Source organism: Xiphophorus maculatus, chromosome 18 (genome assembly GCF_002775205.1).
Source record: "Xiphophorus maculatus strain JP 163 A chromosome 18, X_maculatus-5.0-male, whole genome shotgun sequence".
Lineage (NCBI taxonomy): Eukaryota > Metazoa > Chordata > Actinopteri > Cyprinodontiformes > Poeciliidae > Xiphophorus > Xiphophorus maculatus.
In genome coordinates this window covers 26,670,918-26,695,152 of record NC_036460.1, presented here as the reverse complement: position 1 = coordinate 26,695,152, position 24,235 = coordinate 26,670,918, and the positions used below count along the sequence as shown (strand labels likewise).

Below are 24,235 nucleotides of genomic sequence, written 5' to 3'. Positions count from 1 at the left end.
GAGAAACCTAAGTAGATGTGTGAATATCTTAAGTAACACTAAGAAATTCAAGAAAAATAAACAATCTATTTAAAAATGCAGTTTTTGGTAAGGAATAAATTAGGACACTCAAATATGAGAACTTCGTGGCCCTAGAGTTGAATTGGCTCAAAATCATTTGAGTTATAATGTTAGGATTATGCTTAGCAAACCAATATTATTGATGGTATAGGTATATAGAGTAATTATATGTAACCGGGTGGTCTATAACAGTGTTTATATAAAGTGGCTGTAAATTCCCACCCGTTTCTGGCCCTTGAATGCATCATGCCCCGTTTCCCCACCTTCACTTCCGTTTGCAGCGTCGTCGGGCTCATTAGTGCGTATATAGGCCCAGGTAGGTGTGCCCGCCAAGTTTAGAGAGTCGGGTCCATTGTGGTGTGCAGTTGGATCTGTTGAATGAGCGCTGGCGCCAAGATTTGGATCCTGCACATTTGTGCTGAGGGTAGGATAAATGGATTTTTGTTGTCATCTGTGTTTGGTTCTGTGCAATGTTAGGTCGCTTTTTATATTGTTGCTACTATCTTCTGACGTGCTTTCTAATTGCTTTTTAGGATGCATGTCAGTGGTTCTTTGCTGCAGCATCTGAGGGTACGCTGTTGTGTGGCTGATCAAGGTAACAGTTTTTCATCTTGCCTTGAGTGGTTTTATTATTGTCAGCAGACACCTTACCTTTATTTTTGGTATTGCTGATGTTGCATATTGTGCTCTCACCTGGGTGCATTTTTTTTTTTTAATGCTTTGGGTTAAATTAATAGGTTGAGCTAAAGAGCTGGAGTTGTAGCACAGGCTCCACAGAACCAAACTGTTGGTTCATATTTTGTTGTTTTGTTTTATGAATCAGCTGATTGGGTGCAGCATCATAGGACTGGGCTGATGCAACGTGAGACTTGTTTTTTTGTGTTTAACATTATTTTGTGTCCTTAATTTGTGTGGTTACTAATTTGGTTTGCAGTTTTTGTTTAAGTCTCAAATTGCTTCTAGTGTCCTGAGTTGCTGTGCTCTATTGGGTTTTAAACTAGAATAATAAAGTCTATTTTTAATATTGTAAAAGAATGTATAAATAAAATATATTTTGTATACTATTTCTGTTTCATCATTTTAAGCCAGACCTACCTGTGTACTGTTAATTGGGAACCCTAGGCTACTTGATATTTAAGAAGTCTACCAGTTGGCTTTAGGGCCACGTCCTCTGTCACAATCCGGGTTCTTCCCCCGTGTTACATACATGAAAACTACAATTGTTGTATAGGAAAATGTATATAAATTTAAGCCCAAAAGAATCCAGGAAAGTTTTTATTTCATACAACTCTCTTGAGACTTCCTTAATGAACTCTCCATACCCACGGAATAAAAATTGGAGAGGGAGAAATAAAAATATGAAACCCAATTAGGCCTGGCTAAAACACGGCTTTTCACACCTGATGAAATTCTGTCTGTTTTCATAAAGACTCTCATCCCACACTCCCCGCTCATTCATTAAATAACGGAACTTGGTAAGCACAGGGGAGGGAAAAGTAATCTGTGATGCTAAGGCTGTTGCTTGACGAGCTGTGTCTCCTGCACAAAGCTGATTTGAAAAGTGAATCGCGGTCGCCTGGAGGAGATATTGAAGGCGTTTCACTGGCGGTCGTCTCCTCGTTAGCTTATCCTGAAAGACGGGGATCATGAAGAAAAATGTTGTTGACCGTTTTGTCGCTTGACGGTTGTGCAGGAGAAGAATTACAGTTTCTCATTTTGGAGCAACAAGTAAGCAGACAGTAATCCTGGGTATGATGTGTGTTTATGTCTCCAGTGATATTTGGATTAATGAAAGGCTTCTGAGCAAGTTGTACTTTAGCCATTGGCCTTTGGTGTAATTCTGGCTAGATATTTAGCCGCTATTGTAATGTAGTATCCTAAAATCTGGGTGTTTCCTGCTCTGCCACTTATGACACTCATGCTATTCACCTGGTCATTGCCGTCTGTCTCTCATTCATGTTTCTGCCTATATAAGTTCCTTCCACCAAAACGTTTTCTACCAGATTATCTTAAGCCTTACAGCATTGCAGATGGCTAGCAATTGTTGCCTGGCCTTGTCTTGCTATGCTAGGCTAATCTCGCCTCTCCTAGCCTCGCCATATCCAGCCTCGACTTGACATCTTGTTTTTGACCACTGCATGTTCCCTTACCTGCCACTTTCGTATCTGTCGCATCAAACTCGGACCAAACTGGAAAGTGCTTCTTTGAATTTCCCCAGGCTGATTCTCATACCTAGCGCTCTCGTCTGAAGGAACAGAGCGGATCCGTTTCTCATGATGTTTGTGGCGTTTATCTTTATTTCCCCTTAAAAGGCCCCAATTTCATACCAAGTCCTCATAAGTTAATGTTAACTTTCCAGAGTCTTATTCGTAGCCCATTGTATCCTTTCCAAAGCCAATTTTGACTGGAATATTGTCTTCCTTTATAAATTGGGACATTGTTCCAACCATCTGAACCAAACTGTTATGTTTGGAACAAAGACTTTTAATTTTTGTGGAATAAAGGAAGAAAGCTAATTTTACAGGTTGATTGCTGAACAATTCCAAAATCAACATCTTCAAGCTCGACAATTTTTTAAATGTTGTTTAGCAGTTGCCCAAATTGACAAGCTAGGAACGTTTCGGTTCCTTGTACGAAGCTAAATGTAGTTCAGCTTCATCTTTTATGTGTCGATAATAAAAGGATAAAAACACTGGGATTGACGCTTTTTGATTTGAGCAGTTGATAAACTCTGCGTAAAAATCTCTTCCCAATCATTCCAGCATCTCTAACGGTCAGAAAAAGCTTCAACAATCCCAACAGACTGAAAATAGGAAAGGTGATTTTAAACTTAAATCTCACTTTTAAAATATCTGATTTCAACGTCGCATATTGGAGCAGTACATATGCAGGTGAGAAAAGGTTCATAACAATCAATCATATGCATAGAATTGATGAAACGTCTCGGAGATGTTGTTAGCATCATTATGCAATTCTAGAGGGACACTTCAAATGAATAATTTAAAGCCACAATCTAATGACATCCACCCCAATGATAACTACATACACGTTTAATGCAAACTGACTGAGGTGCATATAGATGCTTTGCGGAGTGCGGAAACATAATCATAAATCTGTATATCATAGTAGAGAAACAACAAAAAAACCCACTTGTGGTCAGAAAATGGCATGTAAAATAGTGTTTAATTTAATTTAAAATCTCAATCAGTGATCTCGCCTCCCTGAGGAAGCGCTCGGCATCCCAGACAGCACAAGACAAACATGTTGTATCGTCGTAACAATGCAAATTAACATACAAATAGGGACACCGTAAAGCCCGGCTAACAGTTTACAGGCCACTAACTATCTAATTAAACCATCTAATTAAAGCCCATTCTCATGTTTCCATAAGACTTGCTTAAGGAAAAACCGAAACAAAAAAAAAAAAAAAACAACAAACAAGTAAAATAAATCAGCTGCCAATTGAAAACTCTTGCGTCGCTTTAATCAAGACGGTGAGATTCGCCAGAGGGGGCTTGTGGGAGAGTCTGAAAGCTCTGGTGTGATCTGTGGGGTCAAACAGTCACCGCTTCAACGGCAGTCAATGAAATCTGTAAGAAACAGCGCAGTGGAGTAAATAAATAAACCGGCAGATAGGATCTCTGCAGCTGAAAGCATAATGCTGCTATATGTACGAGCAGTAAAATCAAATTTTCGGTGTGGTTTCACTTGGAGTAAAAAAGAAGAAGAAGAAAAAAAAACGCTCTCAGCATAATGGCTCAGACTGAATACTGTTTCTATCTCACTCACTTGGAGGTTTCAGTCTTTCTGTGCATTTGTTTTTGTACTGAGGGGGGAAAGAAGAAGCAAGTTTGACAGCCCTTCAATGCAAAATTGTTGGTAAAAGTGTTTCTAAGCCACATGCGTATCTCTTTTGTTGCTGTAATTGAAAAGAAAAGAGTTTGATGTGTGAAGCCAGAGTGTTAAAAACTAATTTGTGCATCCAATAGGATTACAGACGACTGCTGCCTGACGTGTGAAGGTTAAAATATCCTGTTGGGTTCTGTGACATCCTAGTCGGCTTGTTTTGTGATTTATTTATTTATCTTTTTTAAACTGCGGAGCACATTTGAGCAAAATGCACTCTTACTCCGATTTGTAAACAATGCCTGAGAGGTTTTTGAACGTTTTCACATTTTGTCATGTCAACAAACACGAGCCTACTGTATTTTGTTAAGATTCTGTGCGATAAATTGACATATTGTAGTGGATTTGCAAGGCTTTTGGGGGTTTGTCACAAAGACAAACTTACTCAAACACGATGGAGGATGTCTGTGAAGATATAGCACAGGTCTAAAAAAATTGAATAGCATGAAAGTCGTTTCAAAAGGGTAAAACTCCTATGTTGCATACAGTAAAAAATATTACACATATAGTGAAATATGTCAAACCTTTCATTGTTGTAATTTTGATCATTACGGCTTATAAGACAAAATTCAGTGTTTCAGAAAATTTGTACACTGGAAAGGTTGTAGCATATTAGAAAGTTGAGAGGAAGGAAAAAAGTGTGTATACACCCCTCACTACCGTGATTTTTAATGACATGTTGCGTGAACGAGCTCATTCACGTGTGATTTAAATTTCGTTTCTCACTCAATGGAGACACCACAATGGTGTTTTTTTGACATTAGCTGAAGATAGGCAAAAGATTTGTGCGCATTTGTAATTGAGACGCAGCTACTGATGGTCAACTGCTGGCGTTGGGCCACTGCTGAAGTCTAACACCTTTCAGGAAAACTGTGCGGTGCTTCATGCTTCCTTCTGAAGTATCAGAAGATGTTTAATAACCATGAGGTTACCGTGCTTGATTGACCAGTATATTCATCTGACCTGAGCCTCCAGGAGAATCTGTGACGTATTGTAAAGAGGAAGGCAAGAGACACTAAACCCAACAAGGCAGACGACATGAAGGCCACTGTTGGAGCAACCTGGGCTTAAAATCTCACGTCAGCAGAACCACAGGCTGATGCCACGCCGCACTGATGCTGCAACTTAGCTTCTATGCACCACACATCTGGAACAAAACTTCCAGAATACTGGGGGGAAAAAAAGCCTAAACATTGAGTTTCTTTAGATCTAGACTAAAACCCCACCTGCTTATAGTTGCTTTTGAAACATTAAGTGAAACATTAATCAACATTCTGATGTGCAACGACGACGCGTGACAAAATGTGACACTACACACTGTGTGTTCTATGACTTTGTATTTTTGTGGTTTTTTTAATGTACTTTGAACTTTCTTGTTGCTGAAATGTGCTATACATATACACTTGATTGAACTTGATTTATAATTTATGCAAAAAGAGGCCCGACAAATACGGAGCGCAAGAAACAAACATACTTTTGTTTTTCTTTACCTGTAAACTGATTTGGAGATGGCGATGGTCGCTGTGTTTCCTTCAGTTAGTTTTCCACCACATATAGCATTTTGGATCTAGGCTACCTTAGTTGATTTTTGTTGCTTTTGTCAACGGGTATTCCTCTGGTCACTCTTCCATAAAGGTCAGATTTGTAAATTGGACAAATAATAGTGTCTCTGTTAACAAATCCTTTCACATAAAGCGTGGATCTCTCCAGCGTCACAGTTATGCACCGTTTTGTAAACCTTTTGAGATTTTTTTTCTGTTTTGTGATGAAATGTGAAGACGTTAATGTGGCGTGCCTGCTTTTACAAGGCACCGTGACGGCTCGCAGTCGACTTTGTTAAAGGTTCCGGCTTTCCGATTCTCTCCTACCGAAGGAAATGTCACCAACAGGCATGTGAGAAATCCTTTCCCAAAAATATTTTGTAGAGATTAAGTCTAGGACAAAGGATTCTCTCCAGAAATTAATTTGCAGATCCACATGTGATTCAATTATCAAGATCCTGGAATCTCTTCGCAATAACTCGACTTAATCTGACGCTCCATGCAGCCCCGTTCCCAAAACTCATCCCACGTTTACATTTATTTGCTCGGCTGCAAGGTTTGATGGTGAAACATGGCTTCCATACATCTCTATTAATATAACACCATTACTGGTCTTATGTCATCAGTTTGACTTTGACTTTAATGTGGAAAATTATAGGCATGGTATTCTTCATTAACAGTGGGTGGCCACGGCCGTTTGGCTCCTGGCAGAAATAGACCCGGACAGTTTGATGCTAATGATCCTGGATTTGCATTACGATGATCATTCTACTGTACGCCAGCGTTTCGACCCCGCCGTCTCCAGCTGTGCTGATAATTGTACCAAACCGAACATACCAACACTTCGGCGGCACAAAACTTGCTCCTTTCTCAACTCCCCCCTTCGTCCCCATTTTTATAGTCATGCAAAAGCTTGTGTTGTTTATTTTTCCTGTTGTACATAAAACTTGCTCCTTTCTCAACTCCCCCCTTCGTCCCCATTTTTATAGTCATGCAAAAGCTCGTGTTGTTTATTTTTCCTGTTGTACATAAAACTGTGCTTGCTATCAAGTTCATATAATGTTCCCTGCAGAATACACATCAAACAACCTGTTGTGACCATGTCTGTTACTCATGATGAGGTCAAATTAGTAAGAACTGTGTAGCATTCATTAGTTTGAAGGCTTTAATAAACTTAAGCATCTTTATAATAATATGTCTAAATGGGTTTTTTATATTAGAAAAAGCTAAAACCTGCTGTAAGCACAGTATGAATTTAGTTTTAGAATGCGTTTGTTTGCCAAAGCTCGTGTAGCATAAGCAGAAACCTCAACTTTCTCCTGGCAACGGTTCTGGAATAAAGCAATGTTCCAACCGTTCTTTCTTTTCAGATTAGCAAATATTTTAAGCTTCTTGTCTTGCATCATATGTTTGCATTTGGCATAGGTCCAAACAGCAAGTCCTGTTGTCTTATTTATTTACCAATCGTAAGGTCAACTGGTACTAGTTTGATGGGGGGTTACAGATTGTCGTCGATTGGGCATTTTGGTTACTTCAAGAATCACAAGTTAAGGTCAGAACTATGACCAAAATGTTCTGACGGGAACCTAAAAATTGACTAAAAATGATTATTCATTATATCAATCTAAACAGAGGCCATTTTTAAGTACCTAATGTTGTCAAACCGAGACTAAAGCACCATCAAATCACATCAGTTTCCCCTTACAGTTGTCACTCAAAGTGTAACTAAGCCCCAAACAGATAATACCTGACAAGCTTAGGTTTAGAGTAATCTCTTAATTTCACCAACATTATTGTTCTTTAACTGGAAGTTTTAAAATTGCCCTTAGAGAGTCAACACCGCAGCTCCGGCTCCTTGTTAACAAGCTTAAGGTACTGTATTGGTACTAGCTAGTCATCTTTTAGCTAACGTTACCTGTATTGAACAACATTACTCAACTCAGTCGGTTAGTTTGGGGGGAAAACTGTGCAAAGTTCTTTGTGTTTTGCTGGTTTGCTGCCATGATTCCAACACACACTTGACTTGCTCTGCACAGCAGCAGCAGGTTGCTGTCGCTGCCGCACAGGTGTAAACCCAGCGCGTCGTAGCGCTCATGCTGCTTTTAAAGGAGTCTCGGAAAAACAGGTTACGACGTGTTAACAACAGATTAAACAATTTTTCCTGCTGAAAACAGTGACAGAGGACGCAGATGTGGGAAGTGCGGAAGCCCGTACCGTATCAAATTGATATAGGAATAACAGAGAGTTGGTCAATCTGAGGTAAAAACAGCAAACAGCTTCCAGTCCAAGGGGGGCCACAGCTGACTCTGTGGGCAGGCAATGCCCCCCAGCGCCCGCCCATGCCACTGGGCCTGGATGAGCGAACTAGGGATTAGTTAATCTCAAAGTACTAAAGAAAAAATGATGATATATTTTCAACCTCGTTTCTTCACCTCAATCAATCATTCAGTACTGGAAAAAAAAATCACTAGACATAAAGATTTTTAATTTTTATTTTTAGTGTCGTGCTGTTTGCTTGAGCCAGATCGTTGATTTCACCCATTTCGAATTATTGATTTGAATTACAAACTGTTGTGATCAAACGATGTCTCTTCAAATATTGCCGTATGAAATAGAGGACACATTCACTGCACTGGTTTTAGTTAAAAAAAAAATAAAAAATCCTAACTTTCTGCCAGTAAAACACAAAAGTTAGCACAGTACTTTCTAAATTGGGGAAGGTGATTCCTCTGGTCAGACACTGTGCTGGCATCCAGAATTTAAATAGAAAATACTCTGGAGTTATGCAATGGACTTATTGGGCCACTTGGGTTAATAGATCATTTCGAGCCTCAAGAGGAAGCGAAGTGGCAAAAAAGAAATGCCGAGTGCAGGGCCCCATCCGTCCCTCCGAGTTCAGACTGGTACAAATGGTGGGGGACTGAAACAATATTTCTCTTCAGCACATATAGAGACGGGAAAGTCGAGCTCAGGCCTCTCCAGTCAACTCGAGACACACACACACCCCATTCCTTGACAAATTTCTTACCATTAAGCATCGGCAAGGTGCCGCATGAGTCATGATTAATTACAATCACCTGCCGCGTGTCTGGGGATGCAAAATTGCCTGTGTATGGGACCGGCTGCTAATAGGTGCAGCATGTGCTGTACCAATTACGGTGTTTGCCCGTTTTCATGTTTGGGGGAGGAGGAGGAGAGGATAATGGCGATCGCTCTCGTGTGTGATCAATTTTTATGATTTGAAAGAGAAAAAAAAAACAACTTCAAAAGGAAAATAAAAAATAAATGAACGAGCACTCGCTCAAGTGGGTTTTGCTTTCTAAGCTGTGTGAGTTTTAGAGGCTTAATGCTAATGTCTAATCATTAACTTTAATGCATCCAAGAATTAAAGATTGCTCCTCTAACAACGTGGAGTCGTATTTTTATTGGATGTTTGTTACAATCTTTCCCCACATACGTGTACGTAAACGTGACAAGAAACAAGACAGGAGGACCAGCTGAGCGTACAAGTTTCCGTCCCTCAGAGGCATGAAGAATTGATGACCTGTGGCGGCATATTCGGAGTATCATTTCCTGTGGTAATTTACTGCGGAAGGAAAATAAAAAGAGACTGCAGGAATGCCGTCCTCCACAAACGCTGCTGTGATAATGCGAATTGTGATGCGTTGCTGGAAACAAAAACACATTTCGGCGTTCATTGCCCGACGCTCGCTGTCCTGTTATGTTACGTGCGCCACACGGAGGTACAGTGCCTTACAGAAGTGTTCGCACCTGTTGTTGTTTTGTCACGTTGCAAACACAAAACCTATTGGACTCTTAACGTGAAAGACCAACACACAGTGGAGTATTTTGAAGAGGAAGGGAATCAAATGTTTTACAAATAACATTTGAGGAGAGTAGTATGATTTGCTATTTAATCCCAAATGCTCTGACGCACCAAAATTAAATCAAGTGCTTTCCTAGATTTCATTCCAATACGCCTTGCTCTGTTTCAACTGCTTTCTGAAGTCTATCATCTTCGCCTTGAAACACATTTGCAACATCAAGGTGTGGAGACGACTCTCTTCCTGGTCAAATTTGAGAATTTGACCAGAATCTGACTAGCTTCTCCAGCCACTGATAAAGTAATAACAACTTTATAAGGTGCTGGAAGCAAAACTTTCAGGTATGGGTAAGTAAAGCATCCCAACATCATGATACCGCCACCACCATATTTCACAGTTGGGGAGGGTATGTTCGCTGTGATGTACAGTGTTTCTGATGTCACCACAGTGCTTTTTGTTTTTTTTAAGAAGAATTATTACTTTGAAGAAACCCCTTTTGCTGCGAATATTTTGGACTAAATCTCTACAAGTTTCACACACTTGTAGAAAGTGGCGCCTGGCGTCCCCTGAAAAATTTTATGGGGTGGGCAGAGCAGGTCAGTAAAAATTCAAAATCCCTTGCAAAAAAAAGAACAACTAATAATACAATAAAACCTAGTTATGTAATTTTGTATTTATATATAATACTCACTATATGTTTAATATTTGTTTATTGTGTTTTACATTTATGTCTCAAGAAGACTATGTATGCCTTTCCATGACATGAACATGATGGCTTGGCCAACATTTTTCCAGATGGGTCCCTGGTCCCCCCAGGGTTCAAAGATGGGGGCGCCACTGTTCATAGAGACCTGACATTTTGTCTACTTCTGCAAACAGCTCAAGTTCGGTCAGATTGTTAAGCGCATCTCTTTTGAAATCTCTCTACGTATTCTTGATGGGGCTTATTTCAGGACTTTGACTGGGCCGTTTTAAAACGCAGAAAATATCCGATCCAAGTTGCTTTGTGTTTGCCGTCCTGCTGGTAGATGAGCTGCTGCTGTGTCTCATGGTGGGAACGGTGGATTTCATTTAGGGACATCAGAGTAAATATGAACACATGCCAGTTTTTTCTATTTTTATTTATAAAGACAAATTAAGCCATATGCCCCCCCCCCCCCCCCACTCCGCTAATTATGTTGTAGTTTGGTTGCATTGTGAAAAACATCAAGGGATGTAAATACTTTTGCAAGTGTGTATATTGTAGTAGAGTAGAAATAAGATAAGATTTATTTGTCATTGTCATCAACAGATTACGAAATTGAGATTTGCTCGACTCGAGTTAAAATGCAGGTTATGTGTATATACATAATATACAAAGATAAAGAAATCAATGTTGCATTGCTGGTTTATGTTGAGTTATGTGTTCAGAGTCTTTCTTTTTTGTTTGGGGGATGGGGGGTGAACCTAGATTTCATTCCAATACGCCTTGCTCTGTTTCAGCCACTGGGGGTCACTTACGAGGGTCTGATTCAATTATTCTTCCTTTCAAAACAGGAGGAAAACATTTTCATGGTGAATGGTTTGCCTAAATAGATTACCATCTCAAATAATTCAATTTCCGTTAATTTGATTGATTTCATACCGAGGGGGGATGGTAGGGGTGGGGTCAGGGGTTCGGGGGAGAAGAAATCTTAATTTAAAAGCATTGCATTTCTAATCAAACATTAACGGGGAAGCGGCGCCAGGCGAAAATCTTTTATTACCCGTTTCTGGACTAATTTAAATAGAAAATGCTCACGGCTGCCCCTATTAAATATCACCATCGCAATTCAGAGCATACACTCATACCCAAGATCTCCTAAAAAAAGAAAAAATATGATTCTTAACTCTTTGAAGACTGCATATCCTCTTATGCCCTCCCCCTCTCCCCCTCAAAAGTGTGCCCCCCATCCCAGGCGTTGTCACGAAAACAACAGGGCCATCTATACGGGCGGCCATTACAGCGGAAGATCCAGATGAAGGAGTTTGGTCATGATCCGATCCGTTCCCATCCATTATTCATCCCAGAAACACTGGGTTTCTGGGGAAACCTACAAAACCAATCTATCCTTGTGAGCCCCCCCCCCCCCCCCCCCAAAAAAAAATTTGAAAAGGAGAAGGAAATGCCACTCGGTAGTGGAATGAGTCACCGAAAAGCTGAAAGAGATGGAAAGACAAGGGGTGAAAACAAAAGTTGGGGGTGGGTTAGGGGCGGTGAGCCACAGGTGAAGTGAACCATCAAGCAAACGCCAAATTAAATGATCACAAACCTGCAGAAGAAGAAGAGGAGGCAAAAGAAAGTCCCACACACACAAAAAGAGAATGACATTTTTGACTTATTGAAGCACTTCTCCACCAGGTGCACTCTGCAGAGACAGAGACAGAGGGAGAGAGGAAGAGAGGGGTTGCCCACTGGTGCTATGTGCTGTCAGAAAATACAGCATTTTGGCCACTGCTGCGAGGAGAAAACACCTTGCGGAGACATTGTGTGAGTGGCAGGCAGAACTGGCAGGCTGCCACAGATAATAACATCTGAAATAAATTTGATGTGTGGAATTCAATCTGTAGTGATAGGGACGGCTGCAGCATTAGAGCGAAGTTCTAAATGCTATCTACTCATCCATGGAATGAGGACTGACACGCAGCCTCAGAGAATAGATTGTGCAATTAGCAGCCTTTGTGCTGTTTTGACACAATGAAAAGGGGAAATGAGATTCAACGTTGTCATGCACGGCTCTCTGTGGCTCCTGCGATCCTCACAAGATAGCCGTCCTGTACTCCAGGTGAGAATAAGTTGAGACATTCGGAGACGTAATATAAGCACAGAACGAATGCACCGGGGTCTGGTGGGGGAGAGAGTTATTAATAATCTCAAAATATTTCATTCAGACTGTGTGATTTTTCTAGAGTGTTTCATTCTGATGTGATGTTTTTCCCCATACTGTGAGGCGCAATACGCGATTGAAGGACAAGGGGGCGCTATTTGAGTAGACATCGAGCTGGGGAAAAAAAATGATGGCAGAACCTGATTTTCTCCCAATCTTACTGAGAATTCCTTTACCTTTTTTTTTTCTTTTTTTTGCCTGAGGTGTGGATAAAATATTTTTTATAAAATAAAATCCAGCAATATTGGTGATCGATACAGATTTAAAAAAAAAAAAAAAAGAGAGGTGAAAATCCTGATAAATAAATGATGGACATCCTGAAAGAGGGTGAGAGGTGAAGCATGAGCTTATAAATGCCAACGGTCCTCACAAGTCATCGGTATTTTTCCGACTAAAAATACTCGGAATATAATTCCCCTGTTCGGACCAGAAATGAGAAGAATAGTCAAAACACCGCTGGTTACACATTAGACAGTGCAGATTCACATTTGTTGTCTCAAAATCTTTTCTTATAAGCAAACCTTTTTGATCATTTAGATTTCTAACTCTATTGCAACTGAAAAAACGGCAACATTAGTCCTCACTAGAGGTTCACAGATAATAACTTGGAAGTATTCAAAAATAATCTTTTGTTTTCTATTCAATTTAAGCTTGAAGATCTGCACAGTGGCAGAATTTTAATGCATTTTTTATAATAAATAACTTGCGTTTTCTTGATGGATTTAAATTTAGATACAATTCGTACAGCTGTTTATGTATTGCTTTCCAGAGATTATGTTTAGTAAAGGACGCCTCAACTGTCTTGTTAAAGACTCCTCAATCATAAGCATGTACAGAAACATTTGAATGTCATAAAAACATAATCTATTTAGGCAATTCATTTCAAAACGTATAACTCATACATATTGAAACATTTATAGAAAGCGTTTTGCTCTGGTCATGGGGATGGCTACCGACTGTCGGCTTGCCGTTCCACAGGGACAGCATAAAAAGGAAAGTTGAGTGGAAGAAAAACATATCGTAGGGAACGATGCACAGGGCAGCAGGAACAGCCGCAGCCTTGTGAGGATTGCGAAGCGAAGCCCATTCAAGTGTTTGAAGACGTTCGCAAGACGTAAAATGAGCTGGGATAATCGAGGCTCCGGGTGTCTGGAGGAAGAATTGGGAGACACACAATCCAAGTGGCTCGAGGTCTTTTGTAAAGTTTTCACATTAATTGAAAGCCATGTCACCTGTTAGTGTTGGCCCACTTTGCCGTTTAACACCCAAAAATGGCACCTTTTTTCAGCCACGTTTTCCTTCCGCTAAACTTTCCATGAAGGTACTTGGATACAGCACCCTGGGAACAGCAGTCTTCTTCAGCAATAACAATTCGTACTGGTGAACGACAGTCCAGTTAGTGGTCTTCCTCGTGACTAGATAGAGTAATATTTCGGTAATAAAATGTTTTATAATCATCTTATGCAATATAAATTTTGGATAAACTGTGTTGTGTTTATTTTAACTGGCTGTAAACCATCGTCATCAAAATGAACAGAAATGCCTGATGTGTTACAAACCTACACATCATCATGTGTTCACTTTTTGAATTGAACTGCTGAAATAAATTCACTTTTTGATCATATAGACATCTATATTATATGTTTCTACAAAACTGTTCCATGAGCTTTGCTGCATAGTTTCTGGAATGGCACTCATTATTTATTGGTTTGTTTCAATTTTGTACCATCCCTATGTTTTTCTTCCACTAAACTTTCCATCAATATCTTTGGATTACATACACAACCAGCTCTTTAGTCATGACCCTTCTGACCCTCAAGAAAATATTATCATCCAACTAATGACATTATTTGGATAACATGGTGATACAAGCATATCACTGTGTGTAATTATTCTGCACAACTTTTAGAGCTGAACAATTGAAGAAAAGAAAAAAATAAAACAATTCCACTGTGTTTTTAATTTTCCGACATGCACCTGCGTAATGAACACTAATTAAATAATTTATCAGATGATTTTTTTTTGTTTGTTTTTGTGCTGCGGCTATAAACAAGTACATCCCAGCCAAGTGAGCATAGTTCGGTTTACCACATGCGAACAAACGGCAAGATAAAATTAAAAAAAAAAAAAAACATAAAAGAAAATTACTACAATGCAAGTAAAATGCAAAGTACATATCTGTGGTCCTCTGTGGTGAATTTACCTCACAGCACTGCTTGGCATTTCACGCTTCCCATAGAATCACGTTTATATTCCCTCAATTCTCCCACTGGGAATTGCAGTATGTCTTAGCTGGCAATCTAAGGAGGCAATAACACAACCTTAAACATTTTAAAAGTCTCACGAGGAAGCGCTGTATTATTTCTACACCAGCCTAGGTGTCATTGCAACCTAACGCAGCTACCATGCAATAGCAAGCAGCCCCTCTATGCCCCCTACCCCCCGCCTCTCTCTATCTCTCTCTCTTTCGCTCTCTCTATCTTTCTCTCTCTCCGCCCCTCATGTGTCTACATTTCCATCCCATGGCCGTCTCTAGGTGATTTAGCGCCGCCAGTCTCAAGCAGGTATCCAACATGGCGATCACGGGGAGCGGATCTCTCGCTATTTCTTTCTCTGCTTTCATGATTGTAGCGGCGTTTCTTCACGAAGGTGAGTTTTTCATTTCTACCTTCTTTAGCCGCCTTGTGATGGAGAATTACTCGTTCACAGCAAATCAATGAGCCAAACCAAAAATAGTAGTAAAAATAAAACGGAGGGGGAAGCGGAGTATAGAGCTGCCAGGGAGAAGTTGTTGGTGCGTATGCGTGCTGGATGCGCACGAGCTTTTCCTCTTGAATCTCAGCATCACTTACTAGTTTGTTTAATACTAAAAAAAGAGAGAGAGAGAGCTGCTGTTTGGAGACTTGTGTCGTATTTTTATTTTTCATTTCTTAACTGCCGAACGCTCCAGGAGTTGCCATAGAAAAAAAAAAGAAGTAACAAGCGGAGATAAAGTGTGAGTAGTGAAGAAACGGTGTATTTACTCAAACGAGCGAGGCAGTGGATTTCCGGAGCATTACCGGGAGCACGCGGCTCTAGTTCCAGTTCTCTACCGCATCCTCAAAGACGCACAACTCCTCCTCGCGCTTACCCCTTCAGCTCTCTCTCTCTCTCCGGCTCTGCGCTTCAGGTGCGCTTTAGAGGAGAGGGGAGAGAAGAAGAAGAAGGGGGAAAAAAACACGCATTGCAGCTTGTGTATCCTCTGGCCGTGGCAGCAGCAGCAGCTGCAGCCCCGGATACATGCGAGCGCGTGTCCGCACTTTCTTCTCCCCCGTCAGCCGACGAGGCTTTAAGTGAACATCTGCCATGTCGGTTTAATAAAGCAACTGCAACGATCCTAGATGGATTTTTAAAGAAAAATGTGCATAACATTGCATCAGAGTTGTTAGATTTTTTTTTTTTTTTTTTTGCAGACACTTTGCCAGGTAGGGATGGACATGCCATTCCTTAAGGGTGTTAAGCAACAGTTGGGGTGACAGGGGTTACACTTAGTGGCTTGATTCTGGTCCATAGTAACAGTGGTGTATAGAGCAGTGCTATCTGCAGCACACACATCAACAGGTCTGCAGAAACCATGTGTGTGTGTGGTGATTGCTCCCAAAATGAGGGTACTTGTTAAAGAAATTTTTAGACACAATTTTTTTTCCCCGCTTTGCAGTTCATTGGTTACAAGGCTTTCATTTCACAGCTGCAGAATGTATTATGCACAATGCTGAATAGCAGCTAAATGACATTTACAGCAACGTCTCCTTGTCACATTAATTTAATTAACCTCTTAGCTGAATAAAATAATGCATCCTGAATGGGGAATAACCTCCAGGCCCAAATACAGGGAGAGAGCTGTGTAACATATGGAGTAGTATAGCAGGCGTTTTTTATTGGTACATGTTTTTTTCTTTTAACCTAACCTCAGGTTAAATAAATAGTAAATAGTAGTCAAGTCAATGCTTTGGAGGATTACTTTTGCTTCTCAAGGTAATTTCTCTACCGGATTTGACTTTAGAGACTGACAGTTTTGGCAGTTCTTCTTAGCAAATTAGCTCAGGTTCAGTCGTATTGGATGAAAAGAGTCTGCAAGGTTTTTCGACTTAGACTTTGAGTAGGCCATGGTATCCAGAGTCAGTCCTCAACAACGAATATCCTACGTTTTAGGTGTTTCCCTGGTTCAGCATCCCTGAATCAAATAAGTGGCTCTTTAAATCTGCTGTATTTTAGCAGGAACGCCTCTAAAACATGCAGGGCCTCGGGCGCTGGACGTCCCCAACCCCTGGACACTCGGTGTTACACCTTCCAACATTCCCACAACATTATACGGACACCATCGTGTTTTATCATGGGGATAGTTTGCGTAGGGTGCCGTTCATATTTTTCTGATCTGAACCTCATGGTTTTGTTGCTTGCGGCAGTTAATAATAGATATGAAATACTATTTGAAAAACTCGGCCTTTTGGATGCACTTAAATTTTGTAATTGCTAATCTAAATACACAAGTCTTTGTTATGAATGGAAAAGAAGTCCCAGACTTATGTGTTTGAATTTTGTGAATTAAGATGACAATGAAGTAAAGGCAATAGCTCCCTGACAGGCGTAGGCCTGCTTCATCAAGGTATGTCAAGGTTTCAAAGGTTATAGCTATGATCCTTGGGTGTTTGGCTTTTGTGTTTTGATAATTTCTGAGTTCTTTATTTGTGTTCAAAAGGTTTTTCTGTTGACTACTCCGTGTTCATTATAGATAGAAAGTTGTTGGCATATTAGCTCGTTCCATTGTGTTTAGTATTCTAGTTTGGACTTATGTTCTGTTCTTTGTGCATTTGGATTTGTTTCTCCTAAATCGGTGGTAGCCTTTCTCTCCTTGGTTTGTCGGTTCTTTGTGCTTGGCTTAGCTTCCTTTGTGTTAATTATTCTCCTTCGCTCAGTCTGCCTGCTTGCTTTCTTCCACAGCTGTTCATAATTGCCTCTGATAAACTCACCTGCATTCATCGTCACTCTCCTCTCTCACCTCAGTATATAAAGTCACTGGTTTTCATTGTTCTTTACTGGGTTTTTTTTCCTGTTGTCCATGTCCTTTTTCTCTTTCTGTAAGCTCCTTAAGTTTGCTGTTTTAGTTGTGGGGGTTCTCACGATTCGGCAATCTTGAAGCGAAAGCTGCCGAATCTCCCGTCACCATGTTCATGTCTTTACTTTGGTCCTACTCTCGATTTCCAAAACATGACATTATTCTTTTAAAACTGCTAATACTTCACACCTCTACATTTCTTATGGCTTAAAGTCCTGCATTAAGCACTTTGAAGTGGCTTTACAGTTCTTCCTTTCCCCAACTTCTTGCTGCACATTGTGTATCAGCTGGCTGAAATAAGGCCATTACATGTTGCCTTCACTCACAAGTAGGGCTGCAACTAACAATCTACTATTCTATTTATCATTCAGATGATTCATCGATTAATCGGAGAAAAACGTTGGCACATTGTGTCAATTTTTTTAAAATTTAACCACTTGAGCCTCTTTATGCAATATTAGAAGTATGCAAATAAGCAAATAATTCAATTCCTTTTTTAAATAAGAAACATTTTATTTCATAAAATGCAATAAGGGAGAGAGCTGTGTGGCATGTGGCATTTTTTCAGTGGATGCTTGATTAGTTGTTGCAAAGGATGCAACTGCAGCAACCCCCCCCCACCCCACCCCCCCCCAAAAAAAAAAACTTACAGCATCAACATGTGAAAAGCTCAGCCATTTCTGCTAGACTTTGACATTGACAGAGTGAAAGTCTGAGGCCAGGTGAAGCTAAAACTATTCCAGTAAAGGATTTCTGGGTAGAACATTTTTACTGACAATGCAAAATGTATCTTAAATGCAAAATGTACACGTTTTTGTACAGTTTTGGCTTATCTACTGCTCTGAATATGTTGTTTTCTTTTCAGCAAATTGCCTGTTTTTGACTGTATACTCCAGTTGACAATTAATCGATTACCAAAACAGTCTACGTTTATTTCATTAATCGATTCGTCACGACTAATCCGATTAATTCTTTCAGCCCTAATTACAAGGAGACACATATTTCACTGTTTGGAAATATTTCTGTGTGCAGAGAAATGTGGACAGTGATTTTTGTGGCAACTCGTCAAGAGTTTTGCCACAAATGTGCAGTATTCTTTTCTCTTTTTTTTTAACTGCTGATGGGAAGCTATAAGCGAAATGTCTTTGACGCACCCGGCTGCAGGGTGGCTACCAGAGCAAATAGCTTGACTAATTAACCAGCTGGTCTCAGTTTGTTGCACTTGTGTTACTCTGTAAAGAGGAGAATGTCAAAAGTTGCAGTATTGTGTACGAAATGCACCAGGAAAACTTCTACCAAATCAAAATTTTAGCTTTGCTCTATGAACGAAGATCAAAATAAATATGACAACAGTTTATTTTAGCTACAGTTGGGTTGATTTGTAGTTTTTCTGTGTTAAATAAAAGCAGCTAGATCATGTTATGCAATTTCATTCAAAAGGCGTATGTAAAAACGGCGCCGCCGCGTCACTTTCGCTTCAAGGTTGCCGAATCGTGAGAACCCCACAGCCAACCCACGCCTGGTCCCACTTATCAAACGAGAACACGGCTCCTTCTCTGAACGTTGGCAGTCATGAAGCTAAAGAGCTGCCACGGCTGAGCGTCCCCGTTATGAAAAATGGAAAAAAGAAAAGAAAAGGAAAATGGGACTTTTTGCATTACAACAGAGGAATCTGTTTAGCAGTGCGTCTCTCCTCCGTGTCTCCCGGGGCCCCTGACTGTTGTAGCGCATCAGATGGTTGAATTTCAGAGGGTTCAATGATCCCACTTATTGCCAGTTTAAAGCCATTCGTCAGGACTGAGTGATGGTGAAGTGGATCAATACGAGCTGTCATGAAGCCTCAAGGCGCCGCTGAAGGACAGGATCTCAGAGAAACAAAAGGAAACATACAGCTGTTACAGAGCTCTTGGATGCCAGTTGGCGTCTGACCCGGTGAGTGATTGACAATGTTCGGCTCAGGCTGCCTACGGTGGGGTTTGGCTTTGAAACAGACACTGCTGAAATCTGCTCACAGCGTGCCGCTCTGCCCTCAATTTGTGTTCTGTATATTTGTATTCTGGTGGGTGGTTGTTTTTTTTTTTTTCCTTCTTCCTCTGTTATTATACAAGTTTCCCCTGTGTTTTATGATTGTCCTGTGGCCATGGTGGATGTTGGTGCCTGCGGGATGTGCTTCCATGCTTTTCATCCATATTTTAGTTGTACATCGGAGATAAGGTCATTGAGTTGGTGAAAGCGGAGATGCGCTAAGCAACACGAAAATCCAAAAGTCTAAAACATTAAATGTTTCTGAACCAGAAACGGGTCAGGATTTAGGCTTTTAAAACGGCAGTTTGTAACTTTTATAAATGAATGTTTTTTTTGTTTACATGCTTGTTAAAAGAATGATCGTGTTGTGATGATATAGGACAGATAATCTGTGAAAAAATCATCTGCCTTCTCCCAGTGCTCGTACTACTAACTGCTGAAGTACACCACTCAGTCAGAAACAACCAATCAGAGCCAGGGGAGGGTCTTAGCGCTGTCAATCATGTTCTGCTGACCTTTTCCCCCTTGCTTTTTCCTACGCTACAGCTGGTTCACCACAACATAGCCTGCCACCAATGCTAATACTAGTTTCCATGGCCACTGATGATGGCGGATAAACTGTTTTCCTGGAATGGGGAATTGCACATAGAGCAGCATTGATTGACGGCTCTAAGACCCTCCTCCTGGCTCTGATTGGTTGATTTTGATTGGCGGTGGATTTCTTCAGACAGTAATAGTAGCTTAGGGAGGTGGAGGTGGTGTAGCTTGACCTTTCCACAGATTATTTGTCTCGTACTATACTGCCACGACATGGTGACAAATATTAGAAAAATCTTTTTTTTTGTAAGTTACATATTGCAGCATTAAGGCGCTGCTTACATGGAGCCGGTTTTCAGTGGACATTTCTGCTACAATCCAGCTGGTTGTTTACATTTTCTATAATGAGAGTCTCTGACACCGGCACTGTTTGAAACCAGGCCTCAGGGTGAAGACCGCAGTACTCCGCAGGTGTGAAAGCGCACACGGACGTCTGTAGGGTTTATTGTACGCATGCACGGGCAGGTAATTAAAACAATGGCATATAGCATCGTGCTGTGTTTGCTACTTAACCTGTTCAGCTTATCACAACTTCTGACAGGAAATGTGTTACGTGAGCATTTGGTTAATCGGAGGTGGGGTCCTGTTTACAAAATGAGGTGGAAGTTAAGGGTCAAAAGCACATGCACGTTTTGACGACATGCTACATTCACAGTGCCATGCAGTGGCCTGGCATGACGATTCCAGCTGATTTAAAGTGTCATGACATTGTTGTCTAAAAGTGGAACTTTTCCCCAATCAACATTTGAAAATGCCAGAAGTTTACAGACAGCAATCTTGTCTAAACGTAGCCCAAGTTTGCAAGTCAGGGAGCAAGATAGTTTTACGGACTCCAAAGGAAGTCTTGTGTTGTTGGCCAACATCAGCGTGGTAACACATTACGAGGGCAGAATCTTCTCGTCTTCAGGGGGTTTTTTGGACTTTGCTTTCTAGCTCCTTAAATAAGACGAAAGAAAGAAGAAATATGAACAAATCCAATAAAAATGCGACACAGGACCTGAGTAATGCATCGCTCTTCAGCTTAGTTCAAATTTGGCAAGATTTCATGAAACGGCTCTTTTAGAATAATGATTTTGATGCTGCAATGCTATTTTATACGTATTAAGCTGTGCCACGCTTAATGTTTTTCAAAGACTCGGCTAAAAAATTGGAAACAAAATTCAAACTGATTAAAACTATCTAGTATTTGTCGACCCAACTTTGGTTCTCTGGAGTTTGGGGAGCCATGTTTTTAGCTCCTAAGTAATTTTAGATCAGAGATTTTGGCCTAAGAAACAGACAAAAACAATGAAAATATTGATTTTACAAGGAAAGTCTGGTAGAGCTGGTAGAGGTATGAACAAAAAATGAAAATGAGGCAAAAAGAAATTGACAATTAGGAAGCATCTACAAATATTAATAAAAACCACTTTAAAAAAAATAGTTACATAATTTGGGTTATTAGAAGAAAACATGGAGAAATTAAGTATGACTGCATAGTCTTGAGTTTCAGCACCAGTTGGGAAATGTAGGGTTTGATATACATTACCATGCAGTTTCATTGCTCATCTGCAGCCATGCTGTCGCTTAAAGTTCTCAGATCATTTGCCAAACTTACAAAGTACTTGGCTCTGGCCTGACCTATTTAATTTAAACTGCAGCTGGTGATTTTGCCCTTTGCTATTTACTCATTTTGCAGGTTTTGTGTTTTGCGTGCCTATATTTAGAAAACATTTTCTATACGAGTAAAGAACTGATCATTCAAAGTAATTTTCTTCATTGTGTGCTAATGGGGAAGCTTTTTAGAGCTATTTTGGATTGATTAGGGGTCAAAGTCTCTCATCTTTCAAATGAGCCTAAATGAAGATCAAAACAATAACTAATGAAAATATGTTTGATTTAGGACCTTTGAAAGTACTACACATACACTTTTACCTGCTCTGTTATTTTTCTCACCCTAATTCTTTTCTTCTAAATGTTCATCAAAAGTTTTTCTGAGTTTTTCCACAGTGTTTCTAACCTTTGGATTGTGGTCAGGGGTCACACAAAATCGAGTTCGGCAAATTGCCTGTGGAACAGACTTTGGTCACAAAGGTAGAAAATGGAAGTAGGTTGGGTTCGGAACGGAGACATATTTGTGTGAAATGATAATTGGTGGCGAAATTGGACCTGGAACTATCGTAGCTAAGTGGCTTACCAAAGTTAACACAGCCGGTCTGTTGCTTACGTGGAGGAATAATAATGATGTGATGGCAGATAATAAGAGAAGGCAGACAATGCCCAGAGAAAACTTTTGTCAGGTCTTCTGTAAGTCTCAAGAAATAATGATCAAAACCACCTTAAAAAAAAAAACGCCAAGAAAGCTTGGGATATAAGAAGATGACACGAAGAACGACTAAAACCTTTTGCTCAGGAAGTAATGTTCAGGTTTGCAGGAAAGCTAACCCACTTAAACCATATAACCAGAGAAGGGTCTGAATTAGAGCCATATTAATATGAAGTTCTGCTGCAATGACCATCTAGTTCTCAGATCGTTTGCTGAAATTGATTTTTAATTTGCAACCAAGCAAACATCCAAACGTTGCCTTACTTTGTTTTGAGCTTTGTGATTTAAGTGAGTTCTGCTCATAGAGACATTTGGTCTTTATGTGCTCTATGTTCTCGGTTCGTACTGACTGTGCATCAGTTCGTGCCCACCGTGTGGAAGTTTTTCACCCAGACTCATAACTGGTTATTTAAAGTAATAGTGTGCTTATAGTCTGGTATTAGAAAACACATGCATATAACGCCAATCAATGATATTTACCAGCAGGAGCCTGCTCAGAGTTATTGTACTTTAATTAGGGGTTTGTAATCTATTCTGTTTCATTTGACTAATAATAACCTAAACAGGGATCTGAAAAAAATAACGTAGCGTAAAACCTGAAAAATAATAAATAAGAAGTCAAAATATGACATTTTAGCATTTTATTATAATTATTTGCCTCCATCATTCCCAACAGTGAAATATGAAAGGGTTTGTTTAAGGGTATCAACATGAACTGACATTTCACCAGCAAAACTGGCAGCTGAAGGTTTAGGTTAATTGATTGTTGATAGATTGGTAGACTACTACCAATCTATCAACAATCTATCATTCCAGAGTGTTTCAAATCTCATCTCCACACAGTAGTGCGTTTTCTAAAATGGCTTCCCCCCCCCCACCGTCCGTATGAAAAAGCACTTATAGAACAGCGCACGGTAGATTTAATAGTGCACTTAATGGCCCGTTGATATGTGGAGTATTTCATCGCCTGCACTATGAGATCACCATTGTACATCATTTGTAACAATAATATACTCTTCTATTTAAAGAAATCGGATTTATTGCTCATTAAATTTACATTAAGCTGTGCCTAATAAGCCTCCGTCTAATTGTTGGGTAATGCATGGCACTATTTTATGCGGTGGCAGCTAATCGGAGCTGCTGGAAGTGAGCGGCTGGTGCGGAATTGGCAGCTGAGGCATGTAAGGAGTTTTGCCACTTGGAGCGGAGTTAACAAAGAAAGCGGTGCAGGTTATGCACCTCGGGGGTGTGCAGTTCCACTCCATCGGCTCTGACTTCTCCCGAAAAACTGTTAAATCCATGTTCTTAGCTGTAAAATGCCTTTTCTGACTCGTGTGTGTGCCTGCTATCAAACTTTTACACTCTTTTTCACTAAGCTTGTAAAAGCACATATACCACAGGTAATACGTATTTGCCTCCAGGTTCCTTCTGTGTTTGCTTTGTTTTTTTATGTTACATCGAAGTGTTTTAGATCATGAAACTCGGTTTATTATCAGACAGTGATGACTCAAGTAAATACAAAATGCAGTTGTCAAATGATGACTTCAGTTGCTCAGATTTAAAAAGTGATCCTCACCGGTTTCCCCCTACAATCGCCACCAAGTGTTTGTGATAACTGGCAGTGACCCGTGTCCTTTGGATCCCCCAATTCCACTTGAACTTAAAATCACAAACGGATGGCTGGAAATGCTCTCTTATGCCACATGAAACTAACTGCATGCTCGCCTTGCAAAAAGGTCCACTTTTGCCTCTTAAATCAAGAGAAATTGTTCTCTGACGGTCTGTGGATCAAAAAGATGTCTTTTGGCAAATACAAGAACAGGCTTTGTGTTATTTTTGGACAGGGAGCCCTCCAATTAATGCAAGTTTTGCCAGGCTTTCTCTTACTGTTGAACCGTGAACACTGACATGTGAAAATGAAACTTAAAAGGCAAGGTTGTTTTAGATTTTGTTCTGTTTTTTGGTTTTTGTGACCT

The 24,235-nt window shown here is 40.2% G+C and overlaps 1 protein-coding gene across 3 annotated transcripts in view; it reads left to right on the top strand.

Annotated features, from left to right (window-relative positions):
- Positions 1 to 14,750: 14,750 nt before the first annotated feature.
- LOC102233868 (cell adhesion molecule 1-like) overlaps positions 14,751 to 24,235 on the top strand; it is a 277,256-nt gene continuing 267,771 nt past the window's right edge. For 2 of the 3 annotated variants that reach the window (XM_023351441.1, XM_023351439.1), the window contains exon 1: positions 14,751 to 14,886. In XM_023351441.1, the coding sequence (XP_023207209.1) occupies positions 14,811 to 14,886 (76 nt within the window). In that variant the 5' untranslated portion in view covers positions 14,751 to 14,810. The remainder of the gene's footprint in view (positions 14,887 to 24,235) is intronic. The other variant, XM_023351440.1, reaches the window with a different exon arrangement.